Source organism: Lytechinus pictus, chromosome 11 (assembly GCF_037042905.1).
Source record: "Lytechinus pictus isolate F3 Inbred chromosome 11, Lp3.0, whole genome shotgun sequence".
NCBI lineage: Eukaryota > Metazoa > Echinodermata > Echinoidea > Temnopleuroida > Toxopneustidae > Lytechinus > Lytechinus pictus.
Window position 1 is genome coordinate 19777992 of NC_087255.1, and position 25845 is coordinate 19803836.

Below are 25845 nucleotides of genomic sequence, written 5' to 3' on the forward strand. Positions count from 1 at the left end.
CGCATCCTATCCGAGCTTAGAATGCACTTGTCTAAATAAAATAATGAGATTGTATAGGCCTATACAATAAAGTTACATAATGCCCCGAGACTTCGACTTAATGAATACTCCCATTAAAAAAAAAGAAATCTTTGAACAGCCGATCGGCGAAAGTGTAATAATTTTTTTGTCCGCCTCCCCCCCCCCCCCCCCATTTTTCGACAATGTTAGATTACAAAAGAAGGTCAAGTCCACCCCAACAAAAATGATTTGAATATATAAAAAAAGACAAATCAAACAAGCATAAAACTTAAAATATCATCAAAATCGGAAGTGAAATTAGAAAGTTATGGCATTTTAAAGTTTAGCTTAATTTCACAAACTAACACTACAGTCCAACTACAGTTATATGCACATGAGGAGACTGATGACGTCATCCACTCACTATTTGATTTGTATTTTATTACATGAAATGCGAAATATTATAAATTTCTCTTCATTGTCAAGTGAAGCAACGATTGTTTTTTTCCTGCAGAGCATGTGTAATTAATTGTTGTATGGTTAAGTCAAGTTGGTCCTTATTTCAAATTGTAAAAAATTAAATATTGTATAATTCAAACAGTAAAAAACAAAAGAAAAGGTGAGTGAGGGACATCATCGACTGTCTCATTTGCATGTCACTGAGTTGTGCATATAAATGTTTTGTGAAAACTAAACGAAACTTTAAAATGTCATAACTTTCTTATTTTACATCCGATGTCTATGAAATTTTCAGCGCTATGCTTCTTTGATTTTTCTCTATCGATTCAAGTCAACATGGAGGTGCCGTGGCCGAGTGGTCTAAGGCGCCTGGCTATACATGGAAAGTCCGGGGTTCGATCCCCGGCCGCGGCACCTATGCCCGTGAGCAAGGCATTTAATCTACAATGCTCTTTTATCCTGCTTTCAAATAAATGGAAATGCTACATGCATTATTGGTAACTAGGTGTGCACTTGTTAAAAAAAAATTATGGGGTGGACTTAACCTTATTAATTTAGTAAAATGCCAATTCGTCTACTGCCAACTCGTCCACTCATCACATGGTCTAGCTTTCATTTAGTCTAATGCCATTCCTTCCACCATTTTGTCTAACTACCATTTGGTCCAATCATCACTTCGTCTAATCACCATTCCGTCTATGACCATTTCGTCTCATAACCAGTTGGTCTAATCGGGGGGCGGATCCAGGATATTCCAAACGGAGGGGGGCACATTTTCCAGTGGGTCTAATATCCATTTCATTTTCATTAATATTTTGCACAATGTAGCACTTAGTCAAATTAGACCAAATGGTAGCCTATATGGACTAAATGGCTATTGGACCAACTGGTTATCAGACGGAATGGCATTAAACTAAATGAAAGTAGACCATGTGGTGAGAGGACGAACTGCTGGTAGACCAAATGATAGTAGACGATCGAGTTGGCAATTGGACGAATTGGCATTAGACGAATTGGAAATAAACCGTTCATTTTTGGTTGCATGTTTAAGAATGGGCTTTTCTAAAAACTTTGACACATATTCTCACCCCCATAAGAAGAATAATGATAAATGAATAATTGAATCCATCCTCTTTTAAAGCCCTGTCACATCGTTCCGTGAAGGCCTTGCTATACCCGCATTGGCAGTATCTCGCTCGCAACTCACACGCAGAAGCGCACGCAAGTCTGATTTGCATGCAGAAAAGTTATTGCTCATTACATTTTTGCAGATGAGTTGCGGAAAATCACCCGCAAGGCTTGCAAGGAACGATGTGACAGGGCCTTTACATTTGTCCCTCATCTCCCCCCCCCCCCTCTAGCCAACCACATCACCACTTCTTATCATCTATCTATCCCTCTACCCTCTCACAGGGGCCGCGGAAGCGGGGGGCTGGGGGGGGGGGGTTGGCTTCAGCCCCCCACTTTTTTCCAAAACCGTGTACATAAACGTAAAAATTACCATAAGATTGTGATTTTCTGCATGGTCAGCCCCCACTTTTGCCTCAGCCCCCCCCCCCCCCCAGTGAAAACCGTTCCGCGGCCCCTGTCTCACTCTCTCTTACTTTTCTTTCTGTGTAACTCCCTATAATCATCTTTTTAAAAGAAAATAAAGAATAATGTAGCTTGTATAGTGTACGATACAAACTTTATTAAATACATATATCAAAAGTTACTTTTTCTATCCTACAAAGAGCAATGACTTTACACAGAATTTGAACTTAGTCAACAAAATAATCCACATCCTGTGACCTGTGCATAGAATTCATATAAAATACGTCATATAGAATTCATGTTCAGTGTAGATCATGTTTATGCATATATACACCTTGCCTATCAGTGTTGCCAAGAAAACTACAATTATGCTCATATAAGTCTTGGCCCATAATTATATTAGATTGCAGGGGGACAAAAAATATCATGATTTGTTTTTGTTTGTTGTTTGTTTTGCAAAGTCAAAAAAATTGCCGACCGTTAAAAAATAAATAAAATAAATAAGACTTTTAGCATATTATTTTTACCCTTATGGCATCTACCATATTTATTCATGGTGTAATTTTGCACACAAAAAATCAGATTTTAACGAAATCTAACATAATTTTAGAGTTGATATGAAAAACACAAGTTTTAAAGTGGTTTATACAGAGTTATCTTTCTATTTGTTTCTAAAAATTGGCGAGGACTTTCTGGGGAGCTTGTAAGATAACTCTGTGAAGAGAGTGTTCCTGAAAACGGATCTAGCATATTATGACATAACCTGGGGCCTTGATTTAGCATAGTCAGAGTTTTCTTCTGGCAGAAATGCTAGTCAAAAGTGTAACCTAAGCACTCTACATATAAAACATATACAATAAAGCCAAAGGCAGAATATCTAATCAGGGATATAGCATAAGAATAATTCACTATCATTATTCATTTAGTAAAAAGGATTCCACAGGCATGCACCTGAAGTTCCTCTGGCCGTACACTTTTGTGCGGAGTTTACACGGTTGTGCTTTACAAAGAACATAAGATCTAATGCAATAAATTTTCAAGCAAAGGTTTATGTAGGTGCCTCTTAAGGGGAACCGAAAAAAGGTGATCTTGCACACCGCTATTACCCTGTCAACGTTTTTAGAAAAGCACAATGCTTTAGAATAATATTGATACATACACATTTTCAACAAACAATCGAAAATATTATGCATTTTGATGCCTATTCCATCTTTATTGAAAAAAAAGGAAAAAATTTGTGGCATTAATCATGTTTATATTTCCCAGTACTTGAATTTTCGTGTTTCTAGTATATTAGGGATATCTCTACGAGAATATAGCACGCTTAAATAATACACTTGCGCACTCAATAATTGCATTTATAAGACTGAATTTACTAAGGGCAACCTTAGCATCTTACATGCCGTATACCCTGTATACTATACAAGTGAATACATAAAGTTCTTTGTCATGGAGATGGAAGTAGAGAAGCAGTAGAAGTGGAAGATATTAAAAAGAGAAAGTATAGTCTTAGAAACCAGACCTCAGTTAGGTGAATATCTCACAGGGATATTATTCATCTCTCTAATTAGCCTATTTCATAATACATGATGAGAATGCTGCATGCTGGGTACGGATCTATGCACTGGAGGCACATCTTATTAATACTTACTAATATCTAAATGGGTAGACCTATTATGGAAATTCAGCCCAAATTTTCTTCTCTCAACCTAACAAAGCTCATCGGGTTCGTTCCAGACAATTCTACCAAAGACGTCCAAGAACAAAACGGGTCACTTTTTTTAGCAACAGAGTAGTCCATCAGTGAAACAAACTTCCAGATGAAGTTGCGTCTGCACCTACAGTGGCGACTTTAATGAAACAACCGAGAGCCCTTCCCATAGGGATCGAAGGGTAAGCTAGCAACTATACCAAGTGGATAAGCTGGCTTTAATCTATCGGCTTTAAGCTCTATTTGACAAGTATCTCCTGAAGCTACGATCATGGATATGAATCTCGAGCCATGTTCATGACATTTGGCACAGTATTTTCATAGGCCTAAATTAAGTTTCTTCTTTTTTACAAAAAATATGTATTTTCTTTCCTTCCTTTTTTATTCCAGAGAATACAAAATAACCTTTATTTCATAATGTGAACAAAAACAATAACAAATCAAATTATTTTACATACATTTTTCACATGTTTTCCACATAACATGTTTGACAAATATACTGTATACTATTCATTGTTTCACTATAGTTGCATTATAAAAGATTGTATCTTTCAAAAAAAAACTTACAGATAACATTATAATATTTCAGACTCAATATTAACAAAGGGCCTCTATTGTAAAACCATAAGGTTAGAATGGTAACTAGTCACCATAATAACTATCACGGAAAGCTTGTTTATAATTCCCTGCATAGCTATGCTATCACGGCATTTTGCGTAATGGCAAAATCACCATGATCGAAAGCTCATCATCGTATACTTAAAGTGGTGAAATCATCAAAGATAGTCATATGAGAAGAATAAGGACATTATTTACTGTCAAAATGTCCGCTGACATTACATGCAAACGTGAAAATAAAACTCACAAGCTGAACTTGATCTTTTCCCCTGTTCGCCGACTAATAACAGCATTGAAATAATGATTAAAAAATGATTAATAGAACATTTACAATGTGCATGTATCTAATATACAGAGGCGCGGAATGATAAAGAAGTTAAAGGAGTGAGGAATTACAAATACAGAAAATCGATAATTTATGATGTCTATTATGTACAAATTCGTGGGTGCATGACTTTATATATACAATATTATTATCGATCATTATTCATGTACAAAAAAATAGATAAAAAACAAATAGGATTTCAAACATTTTTTTAAAGCAATTCAGCTGATCGGATCCTCAGTTGGAGATCATTCCAGAAAAAATTGAGATGAAAAAGCAAAACCCTTTTTTCTCCAGTTGTTTATCATTGGAGGATCAGAGATTGGGAGCGTGTTCTAAGATAGATATTGCATCATGTGTACGGGAGAATGACCATGCACTGTTTTCCATGTAATAATTATGCTGATACCTATTATTTTGGATACCGATAGCAAGATGTTTTCTTAGCTGGGGTGATATGGGAGAAACGAAATGTTCCATAGCGAACCGCAGCAGCATTATTTTGAACACGTTGAAGCTTGGTAAGTTATGATTTACTCTAATAAAGAATTTCCGATCAGGACGGATGCTGCAACTTTTGATGAAAGTCTTAGGTATTTTGAGATCTTAGGGATCAATTTCTTTTCTCTAAGATATCAAATTATGAAACTTCCTATTATGTTTAACAGCCTTCTTATTAGGCAGAGGGCTTTCATAAAATTAATTCGAAATTATGTTAACACAACAATCCTTGTACGATAATATAAGTGATAACAAAATAATCGTCTCTTTGTATTCACATCCAAGCAAGTTGTTGCTCTATGATCATAACCTCACGGGCTAGTGCGAGAAAACCACTGTCTAAAAGTCTATCATTCAGATCTCTATGTTTCTTGGACACCGTGGTAAAACGTGTTATATCGATAACATCGTCTTGTAATTTCTTTAAACACTTGAAGACTGATTTGGAGTTTCCTTTCATCTTCTTTGTCCAGTCTGCCACCCAGTCACAGATCTGTTTTGTGATATCATCCAATGGTGTCTCCTTATGCCAGTTCCCTTTACTGAGCTTGAGTAGGTTCCCAAGGATCATCAGTTGATCTCGGGTCAGACTCTCAACTATGTTTAGAATGAATTCATGGCTCGTCTCTTCCTTGATGTATTCGCCTGTCATAAAGAAACCGATATAGTAATTATGATATCATCCCAAAGAACACAGAAGTATAAGTAATGAATACCTCATCGTTTATCAGGATAAGAATTCACAAGACAATGTGATATTATTTTACCCACCTGCAAGTACTTGATCTGCGAGTCTAGACATCTTATTTTGTAGTAGTTCATAAGCTAAAGCTGCACGATAGTTGAAGACAACTTCACGTGGCTTCTCTTTCCATATCTTCAACAAAGAGAGAGTAGTAGGCCTACTTGAGCTTTCAATATCCACCATGTCTTCAACTGTTACCTTTAGAATACGTTGAAGAGTAATCGATTCTTCTGACAGAGAATCCCTTGATTTGTTCATTATTGGCTCCTTATTCGGTATTCCTGATAAACTACCAGTTATGACAATCTGTTCAGTTTGGATGTCTTCAACGTTTTCAAGCTGAGATGGCGTTAAAAGCGTGCCATGATTTGCAGAACCAATTTCCTCACCCTGGTCATTTCCTGGTGCAGGTGTTACCTTATTCCTCTGAAAATCGCCTCCTGAACATGCTGAATTGAACAGAAAATTGCCCAAATACATGTTGAACATTCAATGATGACTCCATAAAATTCTATCCGCATAGAATCATATTTCATTATAAGAAATGCATTCAATTAAACTAGCTTGGTAAATTAGCTTAATACAATGTGAGATATAGTTCCAATTACTGTGCTTTATTTTACAAAGAGATAGGTGCTGTTTCCTCTCACCATTAATATTTTTGTCATTATGTCGTCTATTTGATGTTAATGTGTATTTTCACCTTGACTCTTATGTAACAATTTGCTTTGATGTTGATGTTTAGTATTAACAAATAAACCTTGAAACGTGAAACTTTTATCCCCGAGAATCGTGTTATTTTCACTGGTCCTTTCTCTCATAATCTTAATCATAATTTCATTTTTATCGAATCAAAGTCCCATATTTTTGCCCATTTTACAAACAGCACCTTTGTTACTTTTAAGATCGAATAAAACACTCTTCATACGTAAAATGTTCTAAATTTGATCTACAAAAAGAAAACAAATCATAAAAGGTATAACAAATGTTGATATTTCATTCTACAAACATCTTACCTTTAACACGATCACTCTCGTCTTCAGTGGATCGTTCCAATGCATTTGCGATCCGAAATAGTTCACCATAGCTCATCTCGTACACTATGGAATTGGACAAAAATATACTTTGATATTTTTATTGTAAAAATATGTGTAGGATCAGTAAATAATTACCTCTTTGTTCGACATATTGTGTCAACATACGATAATATTATGCAGGAGGAAGCGTCGATCCTGAGGGGAGGGGGAGGAGAAGATTGCTCCTTGAAAAAATATGGGGCAAGCAATTGGCCTCCCCGATATCATTTTGAAAACTTGAAAAATTCACAATATGCACTTATTTGTTTTAAAAAGCAAAATTAACCTTGGAATAAAAATAAACATACAAACTCGTCAATTTGTTTTAACCAAATATACTTTATCAATGCAATGCAATATTAGATATTTATCTGATATGTGATCTTTATAATATTTTACCACACATTCCAAGAGTAGCGACGTTGCGATATTGGAAGTCACCAAGCTTCTTGCAGAATATATCTCGCCTGTCCCCATGCATCTTAAGACTGTCTTGTTCTTTATTAGATGTGTCTTCTTTGATTCTAAACATAAGTTTTGAAAGTAAGTCGATGGTCCCTATCTCAAGGTTTGATGGATGGAATGCTGGCCTATATGATACCAGTCTAGTAAAAGGGATCTCTAGAGCCTCAGCGACTGGTAGAAGATCCTGAATAACCAACTGAAAAGCCGTCTCCACGAGCTCAGCTTTGTACATGAAATTCCCCCTTAAAACTGGAATCAAACCTGTGTATTCAGGAACAAAAATAAAAAAAATTAACTTGAGAATCACATCAAGAATACACATTCATTTGATAGGAAATTCAAAACTGTCGTACAATTTGGTAAATTTGGTATCATTGTAATAGATATAGTCGCAGTAAGAATTATGCAGACCTTATATTGGCACACTGCATGTGGGGGAAGGCGGGGTAAGTTCTGACACTTTTTGCATTTTGCATGTTAGAATTGATATGACAATAATCTTGTATAAATAGGTACCTTGCCTTTAAATTTGATTCTTGGGAAATATTTTCACCTATATATAACTCTGTACCCCCACACTGAAGGTCATTGTGACCTTTGAAAAAAAAGCGTTGTCAAATGGCTCAGCTTGCCCCATCTGTGGGGTAAATTGTGCCACCTTTTGGGGTAAGTTGAGCCACAAAAACTATGTACAAAATGCATGCGGGAATAACCAGCATGTCAATTTTTTATTTAGAGTCTTTTCACTTGCTAATCCTCTATGAATACTAACATCCTCTAAAAGGGAAAGAACTGTCATGTGAATTTGCTCCTTTCTGCCTGCATATCAATCGCTTTTTAAGGTTTGTTTGGTTTTTGTTATTATACATTACCATAAGATTACCATGGCTCAACTTGCCCCATGTTGCCTGGCTCAAATTACCCCAGCCCGAACTTCATGTGATATTTTCACATCCACACATTTCTTATGCATCCATCATGTAAAAGACTATGACAAGAATGAGAATCCATACCTGGACTAACAATATTGTTCTTATTTCTTTATTATATCTAGAGACGTGTGTGAGTAAAGAGCACTAATCTATTTTCACACCCTTTTTTACTTTTTTGGCTGAAATTTGTATTTTTCCCTCTAAAAAAGTACTTTTTGTTTCAAAGTTGAAAACAATGTGGTGGGGTTAAGGGTTATGTAATGGGTCTTCAATACATGACACCACCACATTGTCTGACTCATTCATTATTGGCCTGGGGCTGGTGGCCCAACTTGCCCCTATGCTTAACTTACCCCGCCTTCCCCTAGGCATTGCAAAAATTTGACACAATTACACATCGGTCGTCGCATTCATTGCCACACCGATTGCCACATTGGGAAAGGAAATTGAGTAGAAGGATCAAGGAGAATAAATTACCTTTTAGTTTAACAGATCCAAAGGCCGAAGAGAGTTGTTCATGCTTTTCCACGAAAGTTTTATGGGCAATTTTGTTTCTCCATTTTAGTAAACATTCAACAATTTTATTGTCGTCCTTAACATCATCAGGTTTGCTGTCAATTTCCAGTTGTAGTTTTTTGCCGATTTTCTTCAGTGATTCTTCATTAAGATGGCGAGAGATTGATCTGAGTTCCTCGTCTGAAGGCCAAGCGTGACCTTAGATATTTGTATCGAAAGATGTTTTATTTTAATTGGAGTATTATCAGACATTTACTTGCTTGGTTGATTTCAATTGGTTGCCAGCTTTTATGAATATAAAACCAAAATATTGTTATGACTAAATTCTTTGCAGTGGATATCTTACTTAAGTTGATCTCATGATTTAGACCCTGGGTGAAAACTATATATTCTACTAGATTATGCCTCAGAAACACCGGCGAAATCGACACCCTGACACCAGGGCCCCGTGACACAAAGGTTACACCTAGTTCCCACTCACGATTTGCGCCACAATTCAAACAGCGTAGGCCTAATTAATCGTGGAGTAATGGTAGTGATCTTATAAGCTCGTATCACATCAGTCATGGCAATCATGTTGATCGTATTAAAAATGAATGGTTCAAACATTTCCGCGATCAGTCACAAACGGCCAGTCGTCATGGTCATGGCCAGGGGCGGTGGAACTTATTTTCGTTTGGGGGGGGGGGGGGGCTGATGATGTCACACTCACATCCACACTTTTCTCTTTCTTATGTTATTACATGAAATCATATATGTTTCATTTTTTATACATGTGTAAATGACGTGTCCCCATGCATTATAATGAAATACGTTGCGGCAATAAATAACTAATGCACTTAATCAGTTGTCAATCCAATCGATTTATTCCTTTGTAGAAAATTTTGGAATAATCCTAATTTCATGTAATAAAATCCAAAAGAACAAGTGGGGATATGACATCTCAACCCACCTAATGGACATTCATAAAGACATGCCGAGAACTGTTTATCCGGAATAATGCAAATCTTTAAAATTCAATAACTTGTTATTTGTTGTTCGATTTTGGTGAAACTTTCAGCATTTTGCTTTGTGAATTTTACTCTATTTATTGAGATAGAAATATCTCCAGCCTGGACCATCCCTTTAACTGCGTCTTTATCTCATGCATTCCACGGAGGTCTACACCTCTATGCATTGCCACCTCACACCCTCCTGTTTTTTTTTACAGATGGCAGAGTGAGAGAGGACCGTCCCCCCCCCCCCATCCCCAAACGTGACAAGACATTTAATGAAATCGCTGCAGATGCCAGCCTCAATGTTATTTTACGAAATTCTCCAATTCCTCGGTACCAATTTGACCTCAATTTTGTAGTGAATACCCCTCCCCTTTTTTTGCTTCCAAAATTACATCAACACCCCCAGTAAAAAAAAAATCGTTTCCAGTGCCCTGCTTTCAAGTATTTAAAAAAAGAGGAGAAAATGGGCATCTAGGGAAAAGGGAAGAAAGGAATAACAATAAAGTAGAGATCTGAGGTGTGCAACCGCTATAATCTAGTAACAAACATGTGAAGTCACCACAAAAGATTAAGTTGATAGGCCTATGTGTGTCACATTAGGATACTTATCATAATTACCTGACATATTTCCTGCAGTCAGTCCTTGTCTTACCACCATTCCGTACTGGCTCAATGTAGATGTTTTTCTTTGTTGCCAATAAGACAACATTATGTCACTATCGAAGAGAGAAGATGTAATTTCTCTGATTATCTTATCATCTTCGAAGGTCTTTATTTCGACGGCACCATAAATCCTCTCGTAGTGTTTCAACATTACCTCGCCCACACGTTGATCAAGTATTTGTAATTCTTCGTCCGTCAAGTCCTTCACACCTGAAATATAACATGTCACAGAGGGAAGAAGGAAGTCTAGTATTCTCCAAAGTGACCCTGAATTAGCGAAAGCTGTCTTTTTCTAAATGGTCATGAAAACATTTAATTTGCTGCTTACTGATAATAAAAAGAGATAAAATGCTGAAAGGGTGTAACAAAACGATTTCAGTGTAATGTGAACATATCAAAACTAGCGATTGAGAAACGATCAAGAATATATGAGGCGCCGAATGTACCAATATTATATAGAACAATTATTTGTTATATAATCATTATTTATTAAATAATAACTATTATTTATATATAATTTACATTTTATTTGTAAATAACTACTATTATATAAAATATCATTTCTAATTATTTATATATAATTCCAAGTAATACTTCATTATTTGTAAATAATAATAGTTCGACATTCCATTATTTATAAATAATGATTATTTGTTTTTCATTATTTATAAATAATGATTATTTGTTTTTCATTATTTATAAATAATGATTATTTGTTTTTCATTATTTATAAATAATGATTATTTGTTTTTCATTATTTATAAATAATGATTATTTGTTTTTCATTATTTATAAATAATGATTATTTGTTTTTCATTATTTACAAATAATGATTATTTGTTTTTCATTATTTATAAATAATGATTATTTGTTTTTCATTATTTATAAATAATTTGTTGAGTTTTCCATTATTTATAAATAATGATTATTTGTTAAATAATGAAAACGTCTACTTCATTATTTATAAATAATTTTTTCGAGTGCACCATTATTCTCATTATTTATAAATAATCATTATTTAATGTTCGAGTTTTCCATTATTTATAAATAAAGATTATTTGTTAAATAATGAAATATCTACTTCATTATTTATAAATATTAATTTTGTTTCAATATCCCATTATTTATAAATAATCATTATTTATAAACAATTTTTACAGTTTGCCATTATATACAAATAATCATTATTTATATACAAATAACCATTATTTATTAAATAATGCCATTATTTATTAAATAATGCCATTATTTATTAAATAATGGAAAACTCGCTATAACATGCAAATGTGGGACCGCCCATGATATGAATATTCATGATGCGATTTCCTTTTTCGTGATTTTTCTTCACAAATTTTTGTCCATTTCCTCTTCATAATGACATTTCTTGAAGCAATTTTCTAGGGATATGGTCTGATTGTAATATTCTTCATTTTCTATATAACTTCGTCTTCGTAGAAATATCAAAAAGTGTAATTTTATACGATTTTTCCTACAGTTCACAATCCCCATAGGCGCGCGTGTACGGTAGGGACAACCGGTGAATCGACGGAGTGCTCTTCATCGAAATACTACGTTGGTTGGTCCCCGGAAGTGGCGGGCGGAATTTAGCCCGAATCCTCGATGGAAGTCGATCAAGTGCATATGAGCTGAGAGAGTGAAATATCAGTGTACTTGTACAGGCCCTTCTACTTTTTATAAATATTTCTTGTTGCTTTTTTTGTTAAGTTAATTTTTCCTGGTGTAGAAATAAGTTTCAGTTCTAATAATGCACTTCAAATACATTTTGGAGTGTCTGTTTGAGGCGTTTGGGGCGATTTCACCCTGGCCCCAAAATGCTCGCAACGACAATACGGGGGCATGATGACCCCTAATTTTTTAAAAACTTATTTTTCTATTGAAAATTATCACAAAATTCACCAAAAGTGTGCACGAAAGCCTTCGTATTTCACTTTTAAAACTCCAAAAAGTGCCCAAATGACAAGCTTGGTCGCTTCGCTGTGTCGCTTTCAACTTGAGAACGTTTACGCGTCTGCTTCCCCCCCCCCCCCCTCCTCCGAAAGAAATTCTGTATACGGCCATGCTCTAAAGAGCCTGGCACATTGATTCATGTATACTTCATTTTCATTATTTTTATCTCATTATCATCATGGCCTTACGCAGAATTTTTTCCGGGGGGGGGGGGGTGGGGGGAGCAGGACGCGCGTAAACTTTCTCATAAAAATCTTGAGAAAGCGAAGCGACCAAGCTTGTCATTTGAGCTTGGTCGCGTCGCTGTCTCGCTTTCAAGATTTTTTTGAGAAACTTTACGCGCGTCCTAGCTGCCCCCCCCCCCCCCCCCCGGTAAAAATTCTGTGTAAGGCCATGATGATAATGTGATAAAAATAATGAAAATGAAAAGTACATATAAATCAATGTGCCATATGCTCTTTTGATCGAGCATGGCTGTTCACAGAATTTCTTTCGGGGGGTGGGGGCAGACGCGTGTAAATGTTCTCAAGTTGAAAGCGAGACAGCGAAGCGACAAAGCTTGTCATTTGGGCTTGGTCCCGTGGCTGTCTCGCTTTCAAGATTTTTTTGAGAAAGTTTACGCGCGTCATGCTCCGGCCCCGGCTCCCCTGGAAAAAATTCTGCGTAAGGCCATGTTGATAATGAGATAAAAATAATGAAAATGAAAGTATACATAAATCAATGTGCCAGGCTCTTTAGAGCATGGCCGTATACAGAATTTCTTTCGGAGGAGGGGGGGGGGGGGAGCAGACGCGTATACGTTCTCAAGTTGAAAGCGACACAGCGAAGCGACCAAGCTTGTCATTTGGGCACTTTTCGGAGTTTTAAAAGTGAAATACGAAGGCTTTCGTGCACACTTTTGGTGAATTTTGTGATAATTTTCAATAGAAAAATAAGTTTTTAAAAATTTAGGGGTCATCATGCCCCCGTATTGTCGTTGCGAGCATTTTGGGGCCAGGGTGAAATCGCCCCAAACGCCTCAAACAGACACTCCAAAATGTATTTGAAGTGCATTATTAGAACTGAAACTTATCTCTACACCAGGAAAAATTAACTTAACAAAAAAAGCAACAAGAAATATTTATAAAAAGTAGAAGGGCCTGTACAAGTACACTGATCATATTTCACTCTCTCAGCTCATATGCACTTGATCGACTTCCATCGAGGATTCGGGCTAAATTCCGCCCGCCACTTCCGGGGTCCAACCAACGTAGTATTTCGATGAAGAGCACTCCGTCGATTCACCGGTTGTCCCTACCGTACACGCGCGCTAGATGGGGATTGTGAACTGTAGGAAAAATCGTATAAAATTACACTTTTTGATATTTCTACGAAGACGAAGTTATATAGAAAATGAAGAATATTACAATCAGACCATATCCCTAGAAAATTGCTTCAAGAAATGTCATTATGAAGAGGAAATGGACAAAAATTTGTGAAGAAAAATCACGAAAAAGGAAATCGCATCATGAATATTCATATCAGGGGCGGTCCCACATTTGCATGTTATAGCGAGTTTTCCATTATTTAATAAATAATGGCATTATTTAATAAATAATGGCATTATTTAATAAATAATGGTTATTTGTATATAAATAATGATTATTTATAAATAATGGGATATTGAAACAAAATTATTATTTATAAATAATGAAGTAGATATTTCATTATTTAACAAATAATCTTTATTTATAAATAATGGAAAACTCGAACATTAAATAATGATTATTTATAAATAATGAGAATAATGGTGCACTCGAAAAAATTATTTATAAATAATGAAGTAGACGTTTTCATTATTTAACAAATAATCATTATTTATAAATAATGGAAAACTCAACAAATTATTTATAAATAATGAAAAACAAATAATCATTATTTATAAATAATGAAAAACAAATAATCATTATTTGTAAATAATGAAAAACAAATAATCATTATTTATAAATAATGAAAAACAAATAATCATTATTTATAAATAATGAAAAACAAATAATCATTATTTATAAATAATGAAAAACAAATAATCATTATTTATAAATAATGAAACACAAATAATCATTATTTATAAATAATGAAAAACAAATAATCATTATTTATAAATAATGGAATGTCGAACTATTATTATTTACAAATAATGAAGTATTACTTGGAATTATATATAAATAATTAGAAATGATATTTTATATAATAGTAGTTATTTACAAATAAAATGTAAATTATATATAAATAATAGTTATTATTTAATAAATAATGATTATATAACAAATAATTGTTCTATATAATAATGGTACATTCGGCGCCTCATAAGAATAAGCATAAATCATATGCTTCCCATCAGGCTTAATATTTACTTAGTTTACTTTATATAGAGGAATCCTTTAGCAAGTTAATCCGTAAAAAAAGGAAAAATCGACAATCAAATGAATGTTGCGAATGGAAAATGATATAAATGGTGGTCTTATAACGCAAATCACGAGTTCCATACAGTTTTATCTTTCATTTCTTGTGACGCGGATAATCCTCGATTACTTGTATCTAGAAAATAGAGATATATTTATCAGGCCACTTATATTAATAAAGCGTATATTGTACAAGTTATAGGCGTCCAGTGAATTCATGCAAGGCTCGTCATTTTTTTTTTCTTGTGGTGAAGGTGGTGTTCCAGTTCTCCCGCTCTAATTGCTATGAAAGAAACCTTATTTTTGTCCATTCGTGATATTTAACAGGCTAGGCTTAGCATACATGGCCAGTGGCAAAAAAGTGGGAGGTTGATTGGTTTTATCCGATAAAACAAAATAATTAATCGAACAATACATTTAAAAGGACACATACTGCATGGTTCCATATAGGAATATCATACAGAAATGAAATTATATAGAGATGTTCCATATTCAGATTAACTATGAATAGTTACCACATTTATCTCTTCCTTCACTAACACTTTCAATTTTCCCCAACCAAAATGAAATAGCTTTGACATAAATTATCATTCATGACGGAAGGCCTTAGTTTCCGCACGTTACCATCCCGCTCATGCACGCGTCGCTTTGCGTGCATAATCGTGTTTCAACGTTTGGTTTCGGTTCATCAATCATGTGTCGTATTCTGTATCAACCTTTTCAGTAGTCTTTCAAAACTAGCGTAAATAGTCATTTAAACAAATAAAAAGGCCAATTATTGTTAATACTTTGACTTTAATTTAATGGTAAGGAATCTATTTTCATGAACGTATCGTTTTGAAGAACTTATTAAGAAAACTGATGTAAGGATTGTTATTCATTGGAAACTTTTTTCATTAAACTTGACAAACAAAATATATGCAAGGGAAAAAAAGCTAGGCAGTGTCTGAAATTAGTGTCTGACACAAATCACGAGTAGTATAAAGCTTACTATTCCCTTCCTCCTCACATTAAATCATCCCCTAGTATTAATATTTTCAAATCTAAGATTGTTGATCTGTAGCACATGGACTCCGGTACCCCCTCCCCCTTTCCCTGTTAGGTTTGCACCCCTTCATTTTTGCTTAGGATTGTCTTTTTTGCGGTGTTTTATCTAAATATGTTTACTGTTGATATTTGTATTTTTAATTATTTATCTTCTGTACATCTGTTATTTCAATCTGGTTTTATTGTGTCTAATTTTTATGTTAATGTTAAATGTTTTACGACCCCACGAAAGACCAACGTGACTGTGCCAGTCATGCTGTATGTGGGCTATCCACCGTATTTTATTGTATATAATTATGCTTTTAATACGGAAATAAATACTACTACTACTACATGAAGCTTACTTTTCATTTCTTGTGACACGGATGAATAGCGAGTACTTGTGCCTGGAAAATTAGAACACAAGTATAATGATATTAAGTGCATCCTGCACACATCACACCCAACATGCCCATGTAAAATTATTCTGTTTTTCTTATGGAAAAATCAGTAGCTTCTAATATGTTAAGCTCAATATGTATCAAAAACAATTACTTAACAAATGACATATTTATTTAACAGTACTCTAACGGGTATTCTAACCATCGTACGTATTGAATATTTCATTTTGAATTAAACTTGCAATTTTACCACTATTCTAATTATTTCTTACATGCTTGCTTGAAAAGAACTATTCAGTCCTCCCGATACATATTTCCTTACATATGCCAGTGGGTGTAGCTACTCACATCATGTGATTTCTATTAAATTAGCTTTGCAAAATCTATAGCTTTATTAGCTATTTAGTGAGTTTTCTTCTTCCAAATGTATCGGGTTTCTTCTTTTTTATAAAATAAAAACTAACAATGTCAATATGGATTTCTCCGACCCATGCTTAATCAATAACACTGTCGCAACATGAGAGGACTTACGTTTTGTTCTCTTTCTCCAGATGAAAAAACAAATTGCACAGAATGTCAAGAAGGCGAGCACTGAAAGAAAAAAAAGATGGAGTGCAAAACATACGTCACTAACCTAATTTACGAGAAACGCAGATGCATATCCAGATTCCAGAGGAATATTAAGTGGCAAAGAAGTATCGGTTTGTCCTCTTTCCCCCATTTCATTTTACAGAAAAGTTAAATGATAATTGCTGTAATAAAACTATTGTAACGCCTGTGAAAAAAAGCTGGATAGTCAACCGGTAGTTCCATAATGAATTATGAAATTAAATATCAAATTGATCTAACATTAAAAAAAAAAAAACCACCGGTCACATTATTCATGCGCGGATCAGTCCATTCTTAGATTTATACCACGTCTAATACCATTCCCAAATGATGGGAATCCTTATCCGCACATAAAATGGGATTTCGGCTTACCCTTTTTACCTCGTGACAAAATTTAAGAAAATATTGTCTTTTGATTCTTCTCAACAATCATAAAACCATTACTTAAAGGACAAGTCCATCCAAACACAAATCTGATTGGAATAGAAAGAGAAAAATCAAACAAGCATAACACTGAAAATGTCATCAAAGTCGGATGTAAAATAAGAAAGTTATAACGTTTTTAAGTTTCGCTTAATTTCTAAAACAGTTTTATGCACATCCTGTTCGGTATGCAAATGAGGGGATCGATGACATCACCCACTCACTATTTCTTTGGTATTCTATTATATGAAATATTTTTTATTTTCCCGTCATTCTCATGTGAAACAAAGTTTCATTCCTCCCTGAACACGTGGAATTCCATTATTTTAACATGTATTGGTTCAAGCAAGGGGGTCCTAATTGTCAAATTCGTAGAAATTGAAATATTGTATAATTCAAACAATGAAAAACAAAAGAAATAGTGAGTGAGTGACATCATCGACTCTTTCGTTTGTATATCACTGAATTGAGCATAGAACTGTTTTGTGAAATATAAACGAAAATTTAAAATGTCATAACTTTCTTATTTTACATCCGATTTTGATGAAGTTTCAGCGTTATTCATGTTTGATTTTTCTCTATTTATTTAAATCAACTTTTTCTGGGGTGAACTTGACCTTTGAATTCACTTACAGATCATTGTTATGATCACAGCAGTTGGTTTGGATTTTCGTTCATCATGCAGTAGGACAGTTGTGGATTCATCCTCAGAACCCCCAGGTATAATAGATGCTGCGCATGTGTACAGTTCTTTGCTTCCAACTGCAGCGATTGTGACCGTTTTGTTTCTGGTCCCATCAGTGTTATCAATTTCTCTAGTTTCCAATGGTTCTACTTGTCTTGATCCATATAGGAAATAGAGATGTAGAGCCGGGTAGTATCCGTTAGCTTCACATGTCAGAGTCATCTCTGATTTAGCAACGAGAGTGCAATATTCATTCGTTGAACCGTACTTGCCAGTGTAAACACATCCTTGGATAGTTGGAAATGGTGCAAGTGGTTGAGCTAGATAAGAAGATACATGTATGTAGAAGCAACATATTTCACAATTGAGAATGTTGGTAGTGAATGCGACTGATCACTGGTGCAATTCCTGTTTTGGCATCGTTAATAGCTTTTCAAATTCAATCACTTTGCACTTACGATGCTTAAAAACATACAGAATTTTTCGCATTTTCCCTTTAAAACGCTAAGTAACATTTATCACTGACGCAACAGTTAAATTAAGCGACCATTTCCTAAAAAATTGTCATTGCGTGCAAGTCATTAACCTACAGTTGCAATATTAACATTCAGATAGCTTTCTTTATCAGCCAATCGAAACCAGGGATAATTGTGTGATTTGTCAGATATGACAACTTACCAGACAATAGATGTAGACGAAATGCCTCCATGCTCACATTAGTATTAATTTATTGAATAGACTGTTATTAAAAACATTCTTGTAATTCGAATGGTAACCCTTATAGTGTAATACTAATATCTAACAACCATATAAGTTGCCTTACAAAGGCACATGTAATATAATGGCTGCCAATGTACATGACTAGTCTGATAATATGGTATTTTAGTAATATAGCAGATGACAGACAGCTCTAGGTCCTATTCAAGGAAGCCGGTAATGACTATCATTGCGTCGTCAAAAGGCAATAAGGAGTTTTTGCACCGTGGCGCAGAATGCTTTCAAGAACATCGAAAATATATTGGTAAATGCCCTTCATGACAATGAATAACCAAGAAATCTTTGTCGAAAATTGGTGAATCAGAAGAGCAGTCTCGTCTTCGACTTTCGACAAACATGTTGGCAATTTTTCGTCAGCTCCGAAATTCAATTAAACTTATTTCATATTTGCATAAAATCACATTACATACAATAATTCATAATGATAAAAATAATATAGTGATAAAAAAAAATTAGGACAAACTGCTGTTCCGATTCCCCAATTTTCGACAATGACCTCCCACCTGATTTTTGTTATTTGACGGGCATTTTCAAAACATTTACTGTGTTCTTGATTTTGTTCTTCATCCGGGTGCGAAAAACTTGCTATTGTTTTTGAGCGCGAGTTGATGGATTTGGGCCAAAGTTCCGCGAAGTGAGTATTATACCCAATAACGATTCCTTATAATAAATAAAGTAGTGATATAAATCTTTGTTTTACATGACAATTTTTCATTTATATTATCTTTTAGCAGGAAGGATCCATTCTAGATGAATCATGATACTTACCAACCACGCTGAGAAATGTCTCATTCCTGAAAGATATCCCTGTGTCAAAGTCGGTTGCCTCACAGACATAAAGACCTCCATGGTGGACCTGTACATCCCTGATGACGAGCGAATTATCTTGGGTCATATTGTAGGTATTCAGGTCGTAATTAGTTCCATTTACCTCAGCATCGTCTTTGCTATTTGCAATGACAACCAGGCTGTCATTTGCTGATGAAGTAGTTACCCTTTTCCAAGAGACTCTCTCGGCCTTGATGTGAACTATACACTGCAAGATACCAAATGTAGCTTCACGCATCTGCAGGATGGCATTTTGAATCGTTGTAACTGGGGTGTCTGTAGTGTAAAGAGAACGCTTTTGCATTTGAATCAGTGTTATCATCACCATTAAAGTGATTCTGCATGAAGTTGATGTTTTCACTCATCAAACATCAGTTGGCGTATTTTGATGACGTATTCTGATTAACAAAATATGGATATCCTGTCAGATGATAATAATGTTTATCCTGATGATGATGATGGTATAGTGGATGTGTTGTTGGTGGTGATGATTTTGACGATGGTGGTGATGAAGGTGGTGGTAGTAGCTGGTAGTAGTGATAATGGTAATGAATAGGATGATGGTTGTAAAGGTGGTGATAAGGATGGTGGTGAGGATGATGATGATGATGATGGTGGTGGTGGTGATACTCACGATGACCACCATTCACTCAACTACCATTAACTAGCATAAACCATTGAACCACCATCGGACTAAAATAGTCATCATTGTACCATTTATATCATGTTTTACCATTCACACAACTACCAGGCATTATTCATTAAGGGCACGTCATTTATCAACCATCGGAATACAATATACATCATCGTACCATTTGTAGTGGTGGTGATGAGGATGATGATAACGATGATAACAATTATAACGATGATCGTGATGTTGGTGATACTCATGATGACCACAATTCACTCAACTACCATTAACTAGCACACACCACTGTGCCACCATCGGACTAAAATAGTCATCATTTTATCTTATGGTTTACCATTCACACAACTACAATTTACCATTATATAAGCACACACAACTGACCCACCATTGTAATACAATATACAACATTATACCATTCATTTCATAGTTTCCACGGTTGTAATGGAGTGGTGACGAGGGTGATGGTGGGATCCGGGGGGGGGGGGGGGGTACTCGACCAAAAAAGTGGTATGTGCCGCGGGCGAGACAAAAAATGGGGCATTGGAGCGGGCTTACTGTAAAAAGGAGGGTCCTCGGAACGGGCTTCAGAACTACAAACGTTTGTGAAAACGGGGGTCCTTGGAACGGGTCGCCTACGTGTGAGCGTGTATGCATCCCTATGGAACGGGCAGCGACATGCATGCAGCTAGCCCGGCGGAACGGGCGTCGGGTGTGCTCGCGCGGAGGCGATGGTCGCTCTGCGGCCGCTTTTCACCAAAATTGCAGCTCGTTGTAGCGGATCAACGCGGTCGGAACGGCATAACGGAAAATATGCGAAGCTTTGGAACGGATTTTTTTCTTCTTTTTTCTCGATAAGAAGAAAATGCTATACTTTGGAGCGGCTTTCTTTGTTCTTTTTTCTCAAGAAGATAAAAAGGCTATATGCCTTGGAACGGAAATTTCAGTGTAAAAATGGGGGTCCCCTCCGCGGCACGTACCCACCACTCATTATAAACCATTAGGTTCTCTCTCGGGTGCATAAAGCGCGAACGCCCTGATAAAGCAAATGCTCAAGCTGCTTTGACGGAGCTTGAAAAAACCCAAGCAAGTGCTTAAACACACAAGTAAAATGTGTGCTTTATGCATAGACTTTTTAGCAATAGCTTAATCGTCAATGAAATGATAGCAATCAGGTTTAGCGATTGCTTGAACTTACTAGCAAATTAAGCACCTGCTCGTTCATCTTTATGCACACGGAATTAAGTAAAAGTAAATCAAAAGCAAATGCTACGTTTTATGCATCTTACCCAATGATGATGATGATGATGATGATGATAATGGAGGTGATGTTGATGATACTCGTGATGATCATACTTCACACAATTACCATTAACTAGCACACACCATTGGTCAGCCACTGAAATGCAATATACTTCACCGTACCATTTATATTATGGTTTACCATTCACACAATGCCACTCGCCATTACGCACATACAGTTGATCCACCATTGTGATACAATTTACCTAAATGTTCAATCTACCATTCACCAGTCGCGCATCCATCATCTACCATTAGGCACATACCACTGAAAAACCAATGGGTTAAAATCTACCTCCTTGTATAAACTGACCCAAATACCATTTACCATTAAGCACATACCACTGAAACACCGCTGGGAATGCATTTACCATTTAATTCACCAATTAACTATCATTTGACACCATTCAGGTACCAATGGCGATGGGTTTTTTATAAGGGGATGGTGATAGTGAGATAGGATGGTGGTAGTAGTGGTAATGGTTATGACGATGTTGTTGCATGGTGATGATGATGATATATCGACTTTTAACGTCACATCGTGACTAAGGACTAAAACCAGGGACCGTATCACTTCAACATTGTGTTGTATTATGTGTTACATTACACGACACACCACCAGTTCGTTTATAATTCACATTGATGTATTTGTATTTGTTGTTATAGATACGTTAGCATCATAAAGATGGCTATGAATATAAGTCATGACCATGCTTTCCCTATGTTTTCGGGAACATACCTGTAACTGCTATATCAGTGTAGTTTTCAATCAAAATGCCGTTGTAGTTGGAAACTATGCAGTACATTCGACCGGTATCTTCTGCTGATACATTCTTGATAATCAGCGAATAACCATCGTCGATGTCATATGATCCATCCTCGAACCTTGGTCCCGACACTTTGCCGTTATGCCAAACCACCATCAGGTCTCGATTGTCTGGATCGGGGCCCTTTTTCCAATAGACTGCGATAGGATCCCGATAGAAGCGACATGTCAGGACACCCTGAAACCCTTGGACCAGTGTCTTCTTGACTTCTGTGTAAACCAAGCCATCTGGAACTGCCTCGGATGCTGTTGGGCCTGCGCATTGGATAAGTGAATAATGAATTCAAGTTTGGAAAAAGATTACCGATATAGTTTTTTGCAGAGTTCATTGCACTTTGCAGACAGCTTAGGACTTAGCCTCCGGGTACGATACACGGGTGCTAGGGAGCATAAATATCCGTCATATCGCGATAGACGCGTTTAGGATGAAACACATTTCTGGCACTTTCGTAGAAGACTTATAATTATAATTTTCAACTGCAGATAAGTAGGCTAATACATAAAAACCATAATATAATAATGTCTCCCACTTCTTCTTAATTTAAAAAATATGGTCCACCGTGCTTCAAATTTCTGATATCCAGTACTTTGTATTAGGAAATAAAGATTAGTGTTACTGGCATAAATGTCATAAATGATCAATGACGAGGGATGCCCCCTCCACCATGATCAGTCTATGGCCACCGGCTTACATGTTGACACGTCGGTTTACATGTCAACCGACGTTGACATGTAAATGTCATTTGCACCTTTCCAACATTCAAATAAAACAAATGCAATTGCTCCATAACTTTGAACCCTTTGAACCCAACGTTGTACCATTTAGGGAAGGTGAAAATTGAACCTTCTGAACGTAAAAAGACAAGTACCCTTGGGTACAAATTGCACATTCTAATTAGCAAACGGCCATTTCCGGGTGCAAACATGGGGTATTTTTTCTAAACTAGTTGCCTCCATGCCATTCAAAACTTCAATAAGGTTTGACAAAGAGTATCTTTATGTAATATATACAAAGCGCAATGCATTCTATACGCTTTTAGCAATAAGGCCTTATCTCGATGTTTTAACGTTTAATACACGATTTATCCACATTCAATGATTAGCTTCAAAAACCATTTACGCTTCCCTAACATGTCCAATACTTACTTGTTGGAATCCAGCAGATTACAATAAATAAACACAATATCATTCCTACTTTGTCCGCCATGCTTCCGATACGAAACGATTATGAATATGATAACTTGCAATTAGGACTTTGCACTAAACGTAGCTACAATAGCGTACCTAGGATTTTCCACAGGGGGGGGGGGGGGGGCAAAACCGTCCGCCAAAAAATTTGACAAGCAAATCAAAAAGGTCTTCAATCACAAATAAAGGATTTCTCCCCCCCCCCCCCCTCCCTCTTTTCCTAAGTCTCCCCTCTTTTTTACCTCTCCAACCCTTTACATTTTCCCAAATTTCTCCCTTTCTCTATTAGATCTTATCACAAAGATTTTATTCTAAAGATCTCGTATTAGGGTGGCGTAATGCACCGGAGAAAAATCTAAGGGAACACAAGACCCGTGTGAGAAATCTTCTAAAAAGTCGCGAGAGAGCAAACATGTCGGCCTTTTTCGACTGAAAATCTAATTTTGGGATAGGTTTTGACAAACTATACCTTATTTCATCCTTTCCGCTTTTCTTTCTTTGTCGCGAATTCAGGAGGCAGAGCCCCAATATACGACAATGCTCTCCCCGACCGACTGTAACGAGGCTCCTTTTCAATCAAAATCTTTGTACAAACAATGTCATGAACATGATTATGGCTCATCGATCTCATGATCAAAGTCTAAAGTCCAATGATTTGTTATTATGTTGTGATTATAATTTCCCCGCGTATACACAGTGCATAAAGATATCTACAAACTTCAAGAAAGCGACAAATGAGGGCTGCCTCAGTTTTTTTTTTATCGTTTAAATTAAGGAATCTCGTAATTGAGTAATTAATTAAAAGGTATTTTAGTCATCAACCCAAGCCATGAAATGAAATTATGTCAAGTTTAAGTAAAATGATATCGGAACATTATCTATCTTTTCAAAATCATCCTGGCACACGTATTGCATATTCTTTGCACTCATGATCAGTCTGTAGAATGCAATTAATATTGCACTGAAAGAGAATGAACTTATATGAACGGTTTGAGAACCATAGAGTGTGCCAGAAAAAACAATGTCAGTTTGAAATCGTCTTGTCTAAAGTATGAACCATTATTCATTGTTTTATAGATATGTCCTGATAGAGTTATTCTCCCCGCAAAACATATATTTTTGGAACCATTTTCATGTGGATCTTTGCATGCTTGCCTGGATTCGAGACAATCTTCAAAAGGTCGTAAAATCTCAGTTGCGCCAAGTCGCTGGGTGTAGAATGAAACAAAGTGTGAAAAAAAGTAAGTTGTGTGCATGCAAAAAGGCACCTACATGTGTTACCATCATCCCACACTGAAACATACCCCCACATCCACCCCTACCACCCCACACACACCTACACAACACATAAGATTTCCCACACACCACCAGCCACAAAAACACCCATATCCACACAATTGTGGAGGGAAGTAACAGCTCAAAAACAAGGCAAGTCATTTGAAAGTTAAACAGTGGGACAGTTGGCTATATAGTTGATCAAAGAAAGACATAGCCAATGAGATAAGGAAATTAGGAATGTAAACACTGATGTTTTTAAGAAGCGTGTGTGTGGGTTGAGGTGGGTGATTGTGTGTGTGAGAGGAGGGTGATGTATTATGTGTGGGTGTGGGGTGCGTGTATGTTTGGGTGGAATAATGGGTAGGTGTCTTTCTGCTTGCACACAATTACTTTTTTCACTCTTTGTTTTATTCTTCACCCATTGAATTGGCGTAACTGAGATTTTACGACCTCTTGGAGATTTTATCGTAGTCAGTCATGCATGCAAAGATTCATATGAAAATGGTACCAAATATGAAGAGAGGATAGCTCTATCAGTATTAGGAAATATCAATAAAAATTATTAAATGCTCATAGCTTAAACAAGACAGTACGTCCTACAAAAAAGGAAATGGGATTCCCAGTATTTGTTTACATCCCAAGGTGATTTCTGGTATTTCTGCGATAGATTTTGTCATAATTCAGAAAATGATATGCTTCACGTATTACCATTTTGGGAGTGGGGAAGGGGGGTGGGAAGACATTTTGTGATATGGTTTAACATATAGTATTAAGATAATTTTACCCATTTTCCTTTTTTAGGGGGTGGGTAGCAACCCACTAGACACTGCAATCACTGATGTTCACAACTATTATAGAATAATTTCATGATTAATTGATTGATTGTATTTGCCAGTTTACCATTG

The 25845-nt window shown here is 35.9% G+C and overlaps 1 protein-coding gene across 2 annotated transcripts; it reads right to left on the reverse strand.

Moving 5' to 3' along the window:
- Positions 1 to 2128: 2128 nt before the first annotated feature.
- LOC129271928 (uncharacterized) lies at positions 2129 to 23697 on the reverse strand. Of its 2 annotated transcripts, XM_064106934.1 has the most exons (12): positions 23621 to 23697; positions 22388 to 22729; positions 19641 to 19976; positions 18044 to 18415; positions 16910 to 16969; positions 16343 to 16384; positions 10498 to 10752; positions 8843 to 9079; positions 7368 to 7694; positions 6909 to 6992; positions 5919 to 6341; positions 2129 to 5792 (listed from the first exon to the last, which is right to left on the reverse strand). In XM_064106934.1, the coding sequence occupies exons 1-12, from the start codon at positions 23679 to 23681 to the stop codon at positions 5422 to 5424; spliced, it is 2910 nt and encodes a 969-aa protein (XP_063963004.1). In that variant the 5' UTR covers positions 23682 to 23697; the 3' UTR covers positions 2129 to 5421. The 2 variants fall into 2 exon arrangements, with proteins under 2 accessions (XP_063963004.1, XP_063963005.1); XM_064106935.1 differs by lacking the exon at positions 8843 to 9079 and having other exon boundaries at positions 2137 to 5792.
- Between the last annotated feature and the right edge of the window lie 2148 nt (positions 23698 to 25845).